The 14,140-nt window shown below is 36.1% G+C and overlaps 1 protein-coding gene across 1 annotated transcript in view; it reads right to left on the reverse strand.

Annotated features, from left to right (window-relative positions):
- The window catches only part of LOC123548728 (C-Maf-inducing protein-like), a 123,044-nt gene that overhangs the window by 78,868 nt on the left and 30,036 nt on the right, over positions 1-14,140 (reverse strand). Inside the window, exon 5 of the mRNA XM_053546850.1 lies at positions 2,973-3,062. Within this exon, the coding sequence (XP_053402825.1) occupies positions 2,973-3,062 (90 nt within the window). The remainder of the gene's footprint in view (positions 1-2,972; positions 3,063-14,140) is intronic.

Here is a 14,140-nt window from a genome sequence, read left to right on the forward strand (position 1 = left end):
GGTAATATTCAAGGTGTACAAAATATATCTGACAATGGAGGCATCGTAACATCTTATGGTAATAGGGAAATAACTCATTTTCCATAGGCCCACATTGTAATGTTTTGTGTTATGGGCCTTTCCTAACATTTAAACCTTTGATACCATCTATTCTGGATGAAAGAACTATATATGGGCAAGAAAGTATTCTTTACATATTGCACACAAACCATCTTCAGTTTCAAGATCACTTTGACCTCTGATCTTTGACAATAAAAACAATAGATGTCATCTACTGGCCACAGCAAATCGTACTATGATAATTATAGGTCAAAAGAGTTCTGTAGCTATTGAACAAAAACTATGATTTTCAGCCTTAAGGTCACAGCAACCTTGACCCTTGTACCCAAATATGATAGGGGTCATGTTCTACTACAGATGGTCATTCTATGATTTTGGCCGGCTGTAGGCCAGAGTTCCCTAGTTACTGAAAGGAAACCATTTTCAGTCTCATTGTCAATGTGTTATTTACCTTTGACCCCACAACAAAATTGGCCATCCACTGACTTAAGGCGATCAATGGTCATCTAACCTACCACATGAAGTCATTCAATAAAGTTTAAAGACTGTAGACCAAGGTCTTCTTTGCTTATTGAGTGGAAACTGTTTTCAGTGTCAAGGTCACTGTTACCTTGACCTTTAACCTAATGACACTGTTACTTTGACCTTTGACCTACTGACACTCAAAACAGTAAGGCACATCAACTGATCACAAACAATTATCCTATTAAGTTAACAATTGCAGTATGCCAAAGAGTTCTTTAGTTACTGAGAGAAAACTATTTTTAATCATGAGGTAAGTGTGACCTTGACCGTTAACCTACTGAACTCAAACACAGTACGGGTCATCTACTGACCACAGGCAATCATCCTTTGAAATTTGGTCATTGTGTCACTCAGACCAAGCAATCTTTAGTTTTAGTATGGAAACCAAATGAACTACAGACCAACCTAAGAATGACAGATGGACCAGTAAGGAGCAAAAATGAGCAACAATTAAGTTTTACCCTCCACTTTGTCATGCTTTAACTTCATTTGTTATCAATTTTACCCGCACATAAAGTTTTCCTTATTTTTTGATGACTTGGAATGAATTTCCTGACTAAAAAGGTCTGAAATTCTATACGAAGGTAATAAGGAAATCTATCCACATTTCATGTTTAATTAAACACATTTTTCTTACAAAGGAGAAGACCAGAGTGATACTAGTCATGATTAGTGTCACGATTTTGATTCATTTCTACACCAGGCTCTCAATCAGCTGTACATTTTACCACAGAAATCAATAGAAAACAATTCAATAATACGATATAACTACCTTTGTGTTTTAGTCTCAGATGCAGAGTTAGCATTTTCATAAATGACCTTGTTAACGAGAAGTTGAGATTTTGTATGTTTACAGTATAAGCCAGGGTAGAATTTCATTTTTAGTTTAAGGCGGTGTTTGTCATATCAAAATTTAGAACATTACTTTGCTACACAATGCATGCACTTATCATAGTCATCATATACATTACTGCCAAGTGACTGTATCAGTGTATATGTAACAGACTGTTGTATGTTTGTTTGCATCCAGCCTCCCCTAAAGCAGTACCCAAACTCCACCCAAGACTAGTCATCGAGTAAATGTAAGCACTTTTCCCACTTAATTATCATGGAAGAAGCATAAATGTTATATTGAACAAAACAAGTATTCTGCAAATAAAGTGACCAATGAGTAATTCTTCAACAAAAGTGATATAACTGGACATTGCTCGTGCACCATCCAATGAAATAAATCGTGCTAAGAACAAATGAATACACGCAAGTCCTGAATTACTAATTTTAAGATAAAACAGATTAAATTAACACCAATAATCTATATCAATACGGACAAATGTACAAACAAGAAGAGTAGGTTTGATGGCTAATTAGATATATATATTAGGAAAACTGGGTACTTCATACTCCAAAATATTATTCCAACAACTTTTTGTACATGCATATTACTATTAATAGAATTTTCTCTACATAGATGCAAATGTATTCTTCTTAAATCTCAACATCTTCACTATAAACTGCATTGATTCCCCATGAAAAGAAATGAACCCATCTCCATTCTCATCTTTAAAATGCCAACACCAAAGAAGAAAATATTCTTCAAGCTTGTGCAAATCATGCTAATAAAGTTGTCCATATTGATTGTTCTTGTAGGAAAAACACTGTTATTAAAGAGGCATGCAACTCTAAGAGGCACATCAAATTATCTAATTTTTACAAAATTTATTGCCACATCTAAACAATATCAACAAGAGCTGTCAATATGAAACAGTGGCTGCACCAAAAAAAAATATCTTTACAGATTGTTTCAACGATTCAGGTTGGGAAGGGCATAATGAGGAATGTGGGGTACTAGAAACAATATGCGAATCACAAGAAGTTGAAGGAGCAAGGAACACACAAATTTAATTCAGTGTGGGGAGTAAGAACCAGGTGGCCCCTGTACATTATATTTCAAGCACCAGGGCAGGCCACTTTGTACAGCCATCAACTATCTGCAAGCAAGCTAGATAGCTTTCTCAAATCATCTTCCAAAGAGGACTCCACCTTACATAAGTGAGGGGTAGGTGGTTTTTTGTCAGTGACTTTGGCAACTTTGATTTTTGAGGTGCCTCGTTGTCTGCCCCTTACTTTGACCAATCCTTATTTGAGAATGATAGTATAATTATTGGGGCAACATTTATCTGTCACAAAACTTTATCTGGAAAACAAAGCCAATTGGTGAAGCTAATGCCAGAGTGAGTAAAATAGTCCTCCTTATTCTTTAGAGAATCATGCTAATGAAAGTACATTTTTGTACTTTATGAAATTTCCAAAAGTCTGGAGGCATACACTCTTAATATTGAAATTATTTGCAAACCTTATAAACGTAAATGCACAGGTTAAGTTCTTACCCTTTGCAGAAGTTCTGACACAAGATCTAATGGGAACTGATACACACTAGGGTCCTGTATTGGTGTGTGCAAGGAAACATCTATCATGTTCTGAAAAGAAGAAATTGCATATTCAATATTTTAACTTCAAATGCTCTAGATCATTCGTCATTATTTACTGCAATCTTCCCTGCACAAGGTACTGTTACATGCACAGCAGAGATACTGCAAATTTTATCAGCAGTAGGTACACTATCTAAACTAAATCTCAGTACAAGTATGGAAGCCAAGATGGGACAAAAAAAGAGAAAAACAAAATTCCTTCAGTTCATCTTGTGGCCACAGGTCCCCTCCATGCTTCCATACATATCTGTATGCAGCTTGAATTCTGCATTCTGCAAGTGACATAAAGATTTAAGTCCGCGACCCTAAATACTTTTTTCACCGTATTTATCTCAAGATTTCTTGATATTTGACTGATTATATCATGATGTAACTTTACCATAACGTGATATCTAGTCTTGAGTATTTTCTACCTGACATGTCATATTAAGCCTCTGTCAATTTTGGATTAATGCATGTCTTTTCAAGTTATAAAATCTGCAGAATCCTGAGGGACTGGTTGCTCTCTGAGACAAGGAAACCAACATAACTTATAAATTTCAGCAGATGGTATAACAGGAAACTAACGTGTGATAAAACAAGAGATGATGTGTTGTTTTTTTTGCGAAAAACATACTTCTCCCACCACTTACCCAACAGACATTGTAAAATGGCACAAATTTAGGGCCAAACTCCACTGAAAATCACTGAACCAAATCATTCCAAGGAAATACACAACTAGGCTTGGCAGTGGTAACTCCTGTGAAGTTTGGTGGAGATGCAATCCGTGGTATAGGAGAAGAAGCAGAGATAAAAGAATTTGACAAATCAAGGGTTATGACTCTGCTGAAAATCATTTAATCAGAACATGAAGATGATATGCACAACTATGCTTCACACTAAACACTCGTGAGGTTTGGTGAAATTCAGCCTAATTGTATACAGCAAGTAGCGTAAATGCTGTAAAATAGGATAAATCAAGGGCCATAACTCTGCTGGAAACCTCTGGAAACCAGAACATGAAGAGGATGTATAACTTAAAAGCTTAGTACTGATTACTCCTGGTAGGTTTGGTGGAAAGCTGTCTGAAGGTGTAAGAGAAGTTGCCAAAAAATCATTAAATGACAAATCAAGGGCCAAAACTCCCCTGAAAATCACTGAACTGGAACATGCCAATAATATGCATAATAACGCTTGACACTGATCACTCCTGCAAGATTTGGTGCAAATCCACCCTTTTATACAAAGGAAGTGGTTACAACATTGTTACTCTGCCAAAAAACCCCAAAACCGGAACATGCCCAAGAAATACACAACAGTTACTAGGCTTTGGCAATAATCTCTTTGGTGAAGTTTGGTGTTATTCCTCCTGGTGATATTGGAGCAGTTGCCTGTACAAGGTAAAAATACAACAAATCAAGAGCCATAACTCCAATGAACTGGAACATGCTGAAGGTATTGACGATGATAACTTCTGTAAGATTTTGGTGGAAATCTGTCCAATAGTGTAAGAGGAGATGCCAAAACCTCAAATATTTTGATAAATCAAGGGCCATAATTCAACTGAAAATAATCAAACCAGAAAAAAGAACATTCATAACTAGGCCTTGCAATGATCACTCGTGTGAAGTTTGGTATAAATCTGTCCAGTGGTCTCCAAAGTTGCATAGACAAACTTTGGGACATTCAGTCAGATGGACGGACTGAAAGACTGACAGACAGCACTAAATCAATATATCTGCCCTACTACATGTGAGAGACATACTACCGGTGAGACCCCTAAGAAAAATCATGACTCCATAGTATGTACCAGAATTGTGTCCATGGGACACAAATGACCCAAATACTACGCCATCCCTTAAATAGTGAAGTTTTTATTAAGAAAGGGCTATAATTCTAGAACAAAAATATCCACAGAATCAAGCTTGTTCATCTGTAAAAGTTTTAAGCCTATCAGGCTAATAGTGTGGGAGGAGTTGGACACACAAGATTTTTCTCTATATTCTATATAGTCAAACTATCAAAGGGTCATAACTGCAGTAAAAATAGTCAAACAAAAAATCCTTTCTTTATGGGCATCTGCACATCAAGGTTGTTCATGTGAAAGTTGGAAGCAAATACAGCATATAGTGTGGGAGGAGTTGGACACACAAGATTTTTCTCTATATTCTATATAGTCAAACTATCAAAGGGTCATAACTGCAGTAAAAATAGTCAAACAAAAAATCCTTCCTTTATGGTCATCTGCACATCAAGGTTGTTCATCTGTGAAAGTTGGAAGCAAATACGGCATATAGTGTGGGAGGAGTTGGACACACAAGATTTCAAGATGTATGGACTGGTACGTACTGAGAGCAGCAACGCTATATGCCCCTCACATAAATGTGTGGGGGCATAAAAATGTTGAGATTTTCAGTCAAACTGTTAGCTGTAACTTCTAAATGAACAAGAGCCATGTGACACATGGCTAATCCCCCCGCCGGGCATATTATAATTGAAGGCTAAAGTTCCTGGCAAGTTAGTGTCTGAAAGTATTAATTTTGGGGAAAGCTTTGAAGAACCGTTTAGTTGTGGTCCGCATCAGGGGTTTTAAAGATGTGGAAGAAAGAATAAGTCAGTAGTGAGGTGGTTTACTGCTAAATTTTATTAATTTCATAAACAGTATATCTATGATGTTTTTCTATATGGCTACTGTAAAAAGAAGGAATGGAAAGCTAACAGGGAACAAGAGTGCCAGAATGTCACAACATATGCCCGTCGCAGCAATTTCTTTACTCTAGCAGCTGTATTTGCAAATGGAATGTTAATTTTGTGGTTGTTTAGTAATCATTGTAAGTCTTTTGTTTTTTTAAGTCTACAAAAAAACTCCTTACCAGGTAGAGATACCTTATATATAATAAAATACACCTAAAATTGGAGTGTAACATCTATGTTGTACCACAGAAAAGTGGTCTTGTTTTTTCCCTACGGTCAATTATAAAAATGTTACAATATAAGTTATTTATAGTAACAACTAAGGGAAGTTAATCTTAAAAAAAAAAAAAAAAAAATTGCAAGTCCACACAAAAATCTTTATCAGGTAGAGATTGGTCAAAATACACCTCAAAATTGGATATAGCATGCATGTTGTACTGCAGAAAAAAGTGGTCTCGATTTTTCCCTCTGACTAGTAATGAAAAAGTTACAATAAAAGCTATTTAAAGGTGGTCATTCACATTTAAGCAAAATTTAGTGACATTTTTTACTTTTTGTATATTCTGTTAGAGATTTATTTAAGAAACAAAAATACCCATTACTTAGAGTTAGATCCCTGTTAGAAATGTATACTTTATTGATTTTCATAAAAATTTGTAATTACTCCCCTTTAATATGAAAATATTTAAAATGCTTGGTATTTCTTTTTATTTCCATATAATTCCGAGTTTTACATTCGCATTGGATAGACATACCAAATATTTAACAATCTGAATCAAAAGGTTAGTTTTAAAATGCATGTAGCTTCTGAATTTCATTTTTTTCCATTCTATCTTGGTTGCGCAACCAAGATAGACAAAGGGAGGTAATAATAATTTTTCAAACTTGCATTTCTAATGAATTCAATCTATATATGTAATTGTTAATGCAATTATTTTACGAATATAATACAATATATCGGTTAGTTATACATTTTCTTAGGTAAAGTATGTTTATCACATTAATACCTATGATAAAATAACTCTATCTTGGTTGGGCAACTGCAATAGGAAAACCAATTATTAAAAATATCTCCAGTGAAAACCTAACTTGTATTAAGCGCTAACTGAACATAAATGAGTGTAAATGATCAGATGTTAAAGTTTAAAACAAATCCGTTACTTAGCCAAAATCTGATTATCCACCTTTAAAGTAACAACAAAGGGAAGTAATTCTAAAGAAGGGAACTGCGCATGACACTACGTCTCATGATGGTGTATAATTGTGCCAAGTTACATCTAAATCCCTCCGTGCATGAAGAAGAAATGCTTCGGACAAAGTCATTCTTGTATCTGACCTTTGGCCTCTAAGTGTGACCTTGACCTTAGACCTAGTGACCTGGATCTTGCGCATGACACTCCGTCTCGTGGTGGTGACCTGGATCTTGCGCATGACACTCGTAGTGGTGAACATTTGTGCCAAGTTATATCAAAATCCCTCTATGCATGAAGAAGAAATGCTCCGGACAAGGTTTTCATTCTTGTATCCTTTGACCTCTAAGTGTGACCTTGACCTTAGACCTAGGGACCTGGTTCGTGCGCATGACACTTCGCCTTGTGGTGGTAAACATTTGTGCTAAGATATATCAAAATCCCTCCATGCATGAAGAAGATATGCTCCGGACAATTTTTTTTTTTATGAAAATATGATAAAGGGGAATAACTCAAAAAATAGGCAAGGTGGAGTTATTGTTCTTGCACACTGCACTTCCTCCCAATGTGTTCTATCAGTGTATGAAGTTTGAAGAAAATCCCTCCAGTACTTTTGGAGTTATGCTCCGGACAAATTTTTTTAAGAAAATATGATAAAGGGGTATAACTCAAAAAATATGCAAGGTAGAGTTATTGTTCTTGCACACTGCACTTCCTCCCAATGTGTTCTATCAGTGTATGAAGTTTGAAGAAAATCTCTCCAGTAATTTTGGAGTTATGCTCCGGACAAAGATTGTTGCGGACGGACGCACGCACGCACACATGCACGGACGGAGAGCATTTCTAATATCCCCTTCGCCTTTGGCGGGGGGATAAATAAACTGACAAGCAAGTTACGAAGTACACTGATGACATTTTGTTCAAATGGTTATATAGCATTTCAATAACCTGAATACATTACAAATGGATTCATTTAAGCTGACATATTACTTTCCTTAAGAGTCCAATTTCGTTAAAATGAATCAATCTTTTACTGTAATATCCTAGAAAATGGAACACTGAAACATCACGGAAGCAGTTTTAGGATGATAAATTGAGTGGGAGAGCTTTCAAGAAATGCAAATGTACATTCTACCTGTAGAAAACACTCTTACAAAGTAACAAACATCTGCTAAAAATTGCCAAAATTGCCTACTAATAAAATCTTTAAAAAGATCGTTTGGAAGCAAAGAATGCACCAAAAAGAATAATAGCAGATTCTAAATCTGTATCTTCCCATTTCAATTTTTAATACAACCACTTATCATCTTTCAGCTTGGTCTATCATCTTTCAGCAGGTAAAACTCACCTTGGTCTATCATCTTTCAGCAGATAAAACTCATCTTGGTCTATCATCTTTCAGCACATAAAACTCACCTTGGTCTATCATCTTTCAGTAGGTAAAAGTCACCTTGGTCTATCATCTTTCAGTATGTAAAACTCACACTGGTTTTTCATCTTTCAGCATGTAAAACTCACTTTCAGCTTGTAAAACTCACTCTGGTCTATTTATTATCTTTCAGCTTGTAAAACTCACCTTAGTCTATTATCTTTTTTGCATGTAAAACTCACATTGGTCTATAATCTCTAAACCCTTTTCTAATCTGTTTATATAACTTAAAACAATTGGCCAGACCAATAAATGCTTAATATAAGGAAAGATGCATGGCTTTTAGTTAATTAATTTATTCAAATCAATAAAAAGATCCTTTAGAAGCATAGAATGCAATCAAGAAAACAAGACATCAGACAAAGTTTGACGGACTCTGTTTGTGGGAGTAATGAAATGTACAAAACCCCTCATACCCCCTTAAATATACCATAAAAAAAATTAAATGAATTTTCATATTTAGTGGTCAATGATCAGTAATATTTCAAAGATTTTACCCAGACCATTAGCCAGGACTGTCATTGATTGAACACTATTGATATTTCAACAATCCATTATAACAATGACAACACTCTTATGCAGAAAATAGGGCAGGATGAGACAGACCTCTTATCTAAGATAACATTTTTTGTAACTGAAATCTAAGGAGATACTGTGCAAAAATCTAACATAGTATTAATAACTAATAATAAAAGTAAAGTTTGTAAATCTATATTCATTTTCTTTTTGTTGTTCAAGGGAAATACTTTCAACTTATCAAGGTGTTTTTATGCCCCCGAAGGGAAGCATATTAGTTTTCAACTGTCCGTCCGTTCGTTAGTTTGTTAGTTCGTTCGTTCGTCACAACGTTAACTTTTTGCATGAAGGCACTTCACTCGCGAACCACTGCACCCAGGACCTTCAAACTTCACATGCTGATAGTACTTATTGAGTACACGGCCCCTACTGACTTTGGGGTTACCAGGTCAAAGGTCAAGGTCACAGGGGCCAATGTTAACTTTTTGCATGAAGGCACTTTACTCGCGAACCACTGCACCCAGGACCTTCAAACTTCACATGCTGATAGTACTTATTGAGTACAAGACCCCTATTGACTTTGGGGTCACCAGGTCTAAGGTCAAGGTCACCAGGTTAAAGGTCAAGGTGCTGCAGGGGCATTTGTCACCATTAGTGACAGCTCATGTTTTCTTCATAGTTATTTTTTACAGTACTGTTAGACTTGAACATAAACAAGAGCTCGTCGAACACGAAATGCCCCCCTTGATGCATTTAGTAATTGCACAAGGAACAAATTATATGCTCACTTATGCATGTGGTTCAAATTTGAAGGCTGCAGCTTGAAAAATGTGAAAGTAGGTCACTAGGTCAAAATCAAGGTCAAATTTTATTTCGGAACACAAAACTATGAAAGTGATCCAAATTTGAAGCCTGTACCTTCAGAAATGTGAAAGTAGGTCACTAGGTCAATCTCAAGATCAAAGTTAATTTCAGTACACAAAACTATGCTTGTGGTTCAAATTTGAAGGCTGTAGCTTGAGAAATGTGAAAGTAGGTCACTAGGTCAAAATCCAGGTCAAATTTTATTTTGGAACAAAAAACTATGCATGTGGTCCAAATTTGAAGTCTGTACCTTCAAAAATGTGAAAGTAGGTCACTAGGTCAATAACAAGGTCAAAGTTTGTTTCAGTACACAAACCTACGCATGTGGTCCAAATTTGAAGGCTGTAGCTAAAGAAATGTGAAAGTAGGTCACTAGGTCAAGATCAAGGTCAACTCATGTCAAGGTTCATCTTGCCACTCAAAACTATACATGTGGTCCAAATTTGAATGATGTAAGTTTTGGACATGAATATTCTAAGTTTTTCCCTAAATAAGTCTATATGAACATGTGACCCCTGAGGCGGGGCCTATTTGACCCTAGAGGGATAATTGAACAACCTTGGTAGAGAACCACTAGATGATGCTACATTACAAAATATCAAAGCCATAGTCTTTGTGGTTTGGACAAGAAGATTTTCAAAGTTTTTCCCTATATAAGTCTATGTAAACCATGTGACCCCCAGGGCGGGGCCATATTTGACCCCAGGGAAATAATCTGAACAATCTTGGTAGAGGACCACTAGATTTTGCTACATACCCAATATCAAAGCCCTAGGCCCTATGGTTTTGGACAAGAAGATCAGAAACTGTTTAACTGTTCCTGGCCAATGCGACCTTGTCCTTTGACCTAATGACCTCAAAATCAATAGGGGTCATCTGCTGGTCATGGCCAACCTAACTATCAATTTTCCTGAAACTAGGCCCAAGCGTTCTAGAGTTATTGCTCGGAAAACATTTAACTGTTCCTGTTCACTCTGACCTCAAAATCAATAGGGGTCATCTGCTGGTCATGACCAACCTGCCTATCAACTTTCGTGACCCTAGGCTGAAGCGTTCTTGAGTTATCATCCGGAAACCGTTTAATTGTTCAGGGTCACTGTGACCTTGACCTTTAACATACTGACCTCAAAATCAGTAGGGGTCATCTGCTGGTGATGACCAACCTCCCTATCAACTTTCATGATCCTAGGCCCAAGCGTTCTTGAGTTATCATCCGGAAACCATTTTACTATTCAGGGTCACTGTGACCTTGACCTTTGACATACAGATTTCAAAATCAATAGGGGTCATCTGCTGGTGATGACCAACCTCCCTATCAACTTTCATGATCCTAGGTCCAAGCGTTCTTGAGTTATCATCCGGAAACGGATTGGTCTACATTCCGACCGACCGACAGACAGACAGACCGACCGACCGACCGACCTACCGACCGACATCTGCAAAACAATATACCCCTCCTTCTTCGAAGGGGGGCATAATAAATCGTCAGTATACTGATATTCCCATTCAAGATATATCACTGACTTGACAATACAACCATACTGCAATATAACAATATTGCTATTAGCAATATACAGATATTGTGATCTAAGATGTATCACAGACTTTACCATCTTGCAATTAAACTGATACTGCAAATAATCGTGTATCTTTAACTTTACCATATTGCCAATATACCTAAACTTCAATTAACGATGTATCACTGTCTTGACCATACTGTCAATACATCGACACTATGATTAACCGTGTATCACTAACATGACCGTCCTGTCAATACATCGACACTATGATTAACCATGTATCACTGACTTGATCGTCCTGTCAATACATCAACACTGTGATTAACCATGTATCACTAACTGGACCGTGCTGTCAATAAATCAACACTGTGATTAACCGTGTATCAATGACTTGACCGTGCTGTCAATACATCAACACTGTGATTAACCATGTATCACTGACTTGACCGTGCTGTCATTACATCAACACTGTGATTAACCATGTATCACTAACTGGACCGTGCTGTCAATAAATCAACACTGTGATTAGCAGTGTATCAATGACTTGACTGTACTGTTGATATATCGACACTGTGATTAACCATGTATCACTGACCTGACTGTCCTGTCAATACATCAACACTGTGATCAACCGTGTATTATTCACTGACTTGACCGTCCTGTCAATACATAGACACTGTGATTAACCGTGTATTATTCACTGACTTGACCGTCCTGTCAATACATCGACACTGTGATTAACCGTGTATTATTCACTGACTTGACCGTCCTGTCAATACATTGACACTGTGATTAACTGTGTATTATTCACTGACTTGACCTTCCTGTCAATACATCGACACTGTGATTAACTGTGTATTATTCAGACTTGACCATCCTGACAATACATCGACACTGTGATTAACCATGTATTATTCACTGACTTGACCGTTCTGTCAATACATCGACACTGTGATTAACCATGTATCACTGACTTGACCATACTGTCAATACATTGACATAAAATCATTAATCATAAAATTTGTATTTAAGGCCTCATCTGCATATTTCAGTTATGCAGCTTTTTTAAAACAAAACACACTATCAGCCTTTAAATAATACATGCTTGAGTATACATTTCTTTAGTAACCATAGCAACATAGCACCATAATAGATAATAATCGGGACATTTAGAATTCCCCTGAGTGTGCTCTTATTCATTAATAATGTAACAATCATAATAAATCATTTCACTAATCATTGATAATGAAATAATTGTAGTTTTACAGTTTCATAAATGAGACAAACATTTTTTCCTTCATAAACTGATTCCAGAGTCTGTCCCCAGTTGAACATGTATACTTCAAACATATTCAAACACTGCCAAAATTTCTCACAATAGAGACATGCAGTGCAATAACATACCATGTGACGCTCCGATGGTAAAATTTAGTTGTTTCATTCAATACAATTTGATAAATACACGATAAACTAGATTATTAGGATATGGACAACGGTAATGCAGTTTTTGTATTACTGAAATAATACCTGTTAAAACTGACACATTGATTGAATTGAATAGCAATTTATCACCGATTTACACTGCCATCAATTTCATTTTTTCCCCCAAATCTTTAATTTGCTATACATTTCTCCTCATTTTACTGGAACTGGTACCATCCTAAAACTCTGAGAAAAAAATCCCTGTGTGAGAAGAAGTCAATCTGACAGTTAACAGCAAGTGCTGCAAATAATGTTTTATAGGGCTTAAAATAAAATTAAGTTTGTTTGACCTTTACCGACCGACCTGAAAAAATTGCCGCGACTCAAATAATTTTATTGCATTCCAGAGAAAAAAAATATTTTTATTTTCTTATCAAAGGGAAAAACTTATTTTGGTGCTTGAAACTGGCGATTATTTTATTTAACAAATGCGTAAATAATTATGGCAAGTGAGAAAGTAACCCGTGGTCGGCTAGTAGAAATCGATAAAGCGGACTGTTTATCATCTCGTGTATTCCGAAAACGTGTCAACTATGCCGATAACGTTGCCTAAGGCCATAGGATGCAGACGACAATCAAACCGCTTATAACCGTAAGGCAATCTGACAAAAGGACATATTTTACAGATCTAGTATCTAATTTACCCGCTAAATGTAAAGAAACCAAAACATCATGCCGGTACATTTCCATTCCACGAGCACGTGCGAGCTATCGTAATATCTAATTTCCATCACTCGACGTTACTTTTGTTTACACATACACAAAAAAAAAAACGCGCGTAGTGCATTCATTTTTTGTTATTATCGCATCAATATTTTTTAGCACCGCTTAAGAAGTAATATAGTTTGAATTCTATAACGATTTTAATAAGATATCGACAGGAATGTAGGCAAAATTCTATAAAAACGGTCAAATTTAAATTTAGTTCTTTGTAAAATTTCAAACAGTGCGATCTTAAAATTGCTTATTTCTTTCTAAGAGTAAACAAGAGCCATGTCAGACATGGCTAATCCCCCCACCGGGCATATCATAATTGAAGGATGTGGTCCGCATCAGGGGTTTTAAGATGTGGAAGAAAGAATAAGTCAGTAGTGAGGTGGTTTACTGCTAAATTTTATTAATTTTCATGAAGAGTATAGCTATGATGTTTTTCTATATGGCTACTGTAAAAAGAAGGAATGGAAAGCTAACAGGGAACAAGAGTGCCAGAATGTCACAATATATGCCCGTCAAAGCAAATTTCTTTACTCTAGCAGCTGTATTTGCAAATGGAATGTTAATTTTGTGGTTGTTTAGTAATCATTGTAAGTCTTTTGTTTTTTAAAGTCCACAAAAAAACTCCTTACTAGGTAGAGATACCTTATATATAATAAAATTAATAAAATACACCTA

Source organism: Mercenaria mercenaria, chromosome 6 (genome assembly GCF_021730395.1).
Source record: "Mercenaria mercenaria strain notata chromosome 6, MADL_Memer_1, whole genome shotgun sequence".
Taxonomy (NCBI): domain Eukaryota; kingdom Metazoa; phylum Mollusca; class Bivalvia; order Venerida; family Veneridae; genus Mercenaria; species Mercenaria mercenaria.